This window comes from Dendroctonus ponderosae, unplaced genomic scaffold (assembly GCF_020466585.1).
Source record: "Dendroctonus ponderosae isolate FM_Combo_2020 unplaced genomic scaffold, Dpon_F_20191213v2 Dpon_F_20191213_1, whole genome shotgun sequence".
NCBI classification, from domain to species: Eukaryota; Metazoa; Arthropoda; class Insecta; order Coleoptera; family Curculionidae; genus Dendroctonus; species Dendroctonus ponderosae.
Genome location: NW_026017110.1, coordinates 128,837 through 130,227, shown reverse-complemented (window position 1 = coordinate 130,227; position 1,391 = coordinate 128,837). Strand labels below are relative to the sequence as shown.

At 40.4% G+C, this 1,391-nt stretch overlaps 2 protein-coding genes across 2 annotated transcripts in view; both read right to left on the bottom strand.

Moving 5' to 3' along the window:
• Positions 1 to 1,391, bottom strand: part of LOC109543105 (collagen alpha-1(V) chain) — a gene marked incomplete in the record, with an annotated part of 59,842 nt that overhangs the window by 29,698 nt on the left and 28,753 nt on the right.
• LOC109543217 (dual specificity mitogen-activated protein kinase kinase 7) overlaps positions 1 to 1,391 on the bottom strand; it is a gene marked incomplete at its 5' end in the record, with an annotated part of 7,352 nt that continues 5,961 nt past the window's right edge. The window contains 2 exon segments of the mRNA XM_019912806.2: positions 1 to 273; positions 359 to 551. Of these exon segments, the coding sequence (XP_019768365.2) occupies positions 126 to 273; positions 359 to 551 (341 nt within the window). The 3' untranslated portion in view covers positions 1 to 125.

Here is a 1,391-nt window from a genome sequence, read left to right as displayed (position 1 = left end):
CCATTACATATGGAGATAACGAGATGTTATGAATGTGATGACAATGTGTGCCCAAGAAGTATCTATCGTTCAAACCCGAAACAAATTCTCACTAAGGTTGCACAAGGATCGTCGTAAACGTTCTGTTATGAGCCGTCGCTGCTTGGAAACACTCTGCGCTGCGGTTCGGGAGTGTAGTGGAATCGAGCCCTCAAATGTTGTGGCGAGCCTGGCACCGAGGTACTTTCAGACAGCCGACGCGGTGGGGGCACGGGTGGCGTCGGTTGCACATATCTACCAAAAATTAAACATCGACGTTAAACGTTTTTTTTTTTACTTCAGATGCGTCTTGTTTCTCTGGCACCGCAAATTATTTTACCTTCGCGATATACTGGGCGAATTCGGGGTGTGCGTTTCCAAGAAAGCCCTTCGTAAAGCCAGAGGACTTTGAGTGTCTGCACTTTGTCCTCGGTGCAATCGAGGCGGCGGTTCTGGACTTTGGTGTCTCGAAGATCGACCGCTTCGATCGCCAGACAGCTGCATCTTAATATAGGAGGCAAAGCGTTTCTTACCTAAAAGCGTCGGAATTAATCAGCATGTTTCGAAAAAGACTTCAAAATGCAAATCGAAGCACCATTTTCAAACACTATCAACAGTAACAGTAAGCGCACAATAGTATAGTAAAGTAAAGCACACAATATTTGAAAGATGGGAGTTCGTCGTGTACCACTGTCGCGTATAGACGTGCTTTCAAACGAGCGATAGGCGAGTTATTTGATCGCAGTTTSGAATAAAAACTCGAGAATCCAGCGTGTCTATACACGKCCAGTGAAGTGAATTAACGGTRACGTGCTTCTGGCCACAGGAGTGCTTCACCAAAAATWTGTCTCTTCCAACTACAGTTCAATCAACTAGTGCTCCTCTCTCGTACTCCCAAATGGCCAAACAAGTTTCAGTGCCGTCTAAGGAATTTGCTGAATCCCCGTAACAGAATATACGCCTGCCATTGCAAGCAAGATTGGTCCAGTCAATATAAGATTTGTCTCTCGTGTTTCAAATAACCGAGTATGTTTGCTTCTAAACAGTAAGAAGACCGCAGACAACCTTATTGATACACACAACAAACTCAACATAAGAAATCACGAACTCACAAGTGAACGAACAAGTGTTTGTTTTAATAAGATTTTAATAATAAGATTTATAATGTCTAAATCTAAATGTTTTGTAAATAATTCGAATTTTATCAAAATCTAATATTATTTTCATGTGTCAAATACTTTAGAATTATTTAAGTTATGTAAACGTAATTCGTAGTGGAGTGTAACAAGAAATCATATTTTATATCCCAATGATAATAAACTTATCATTTTATACAGGGTGTCCACAAATTTAAACTAATCAAATAAGAACTT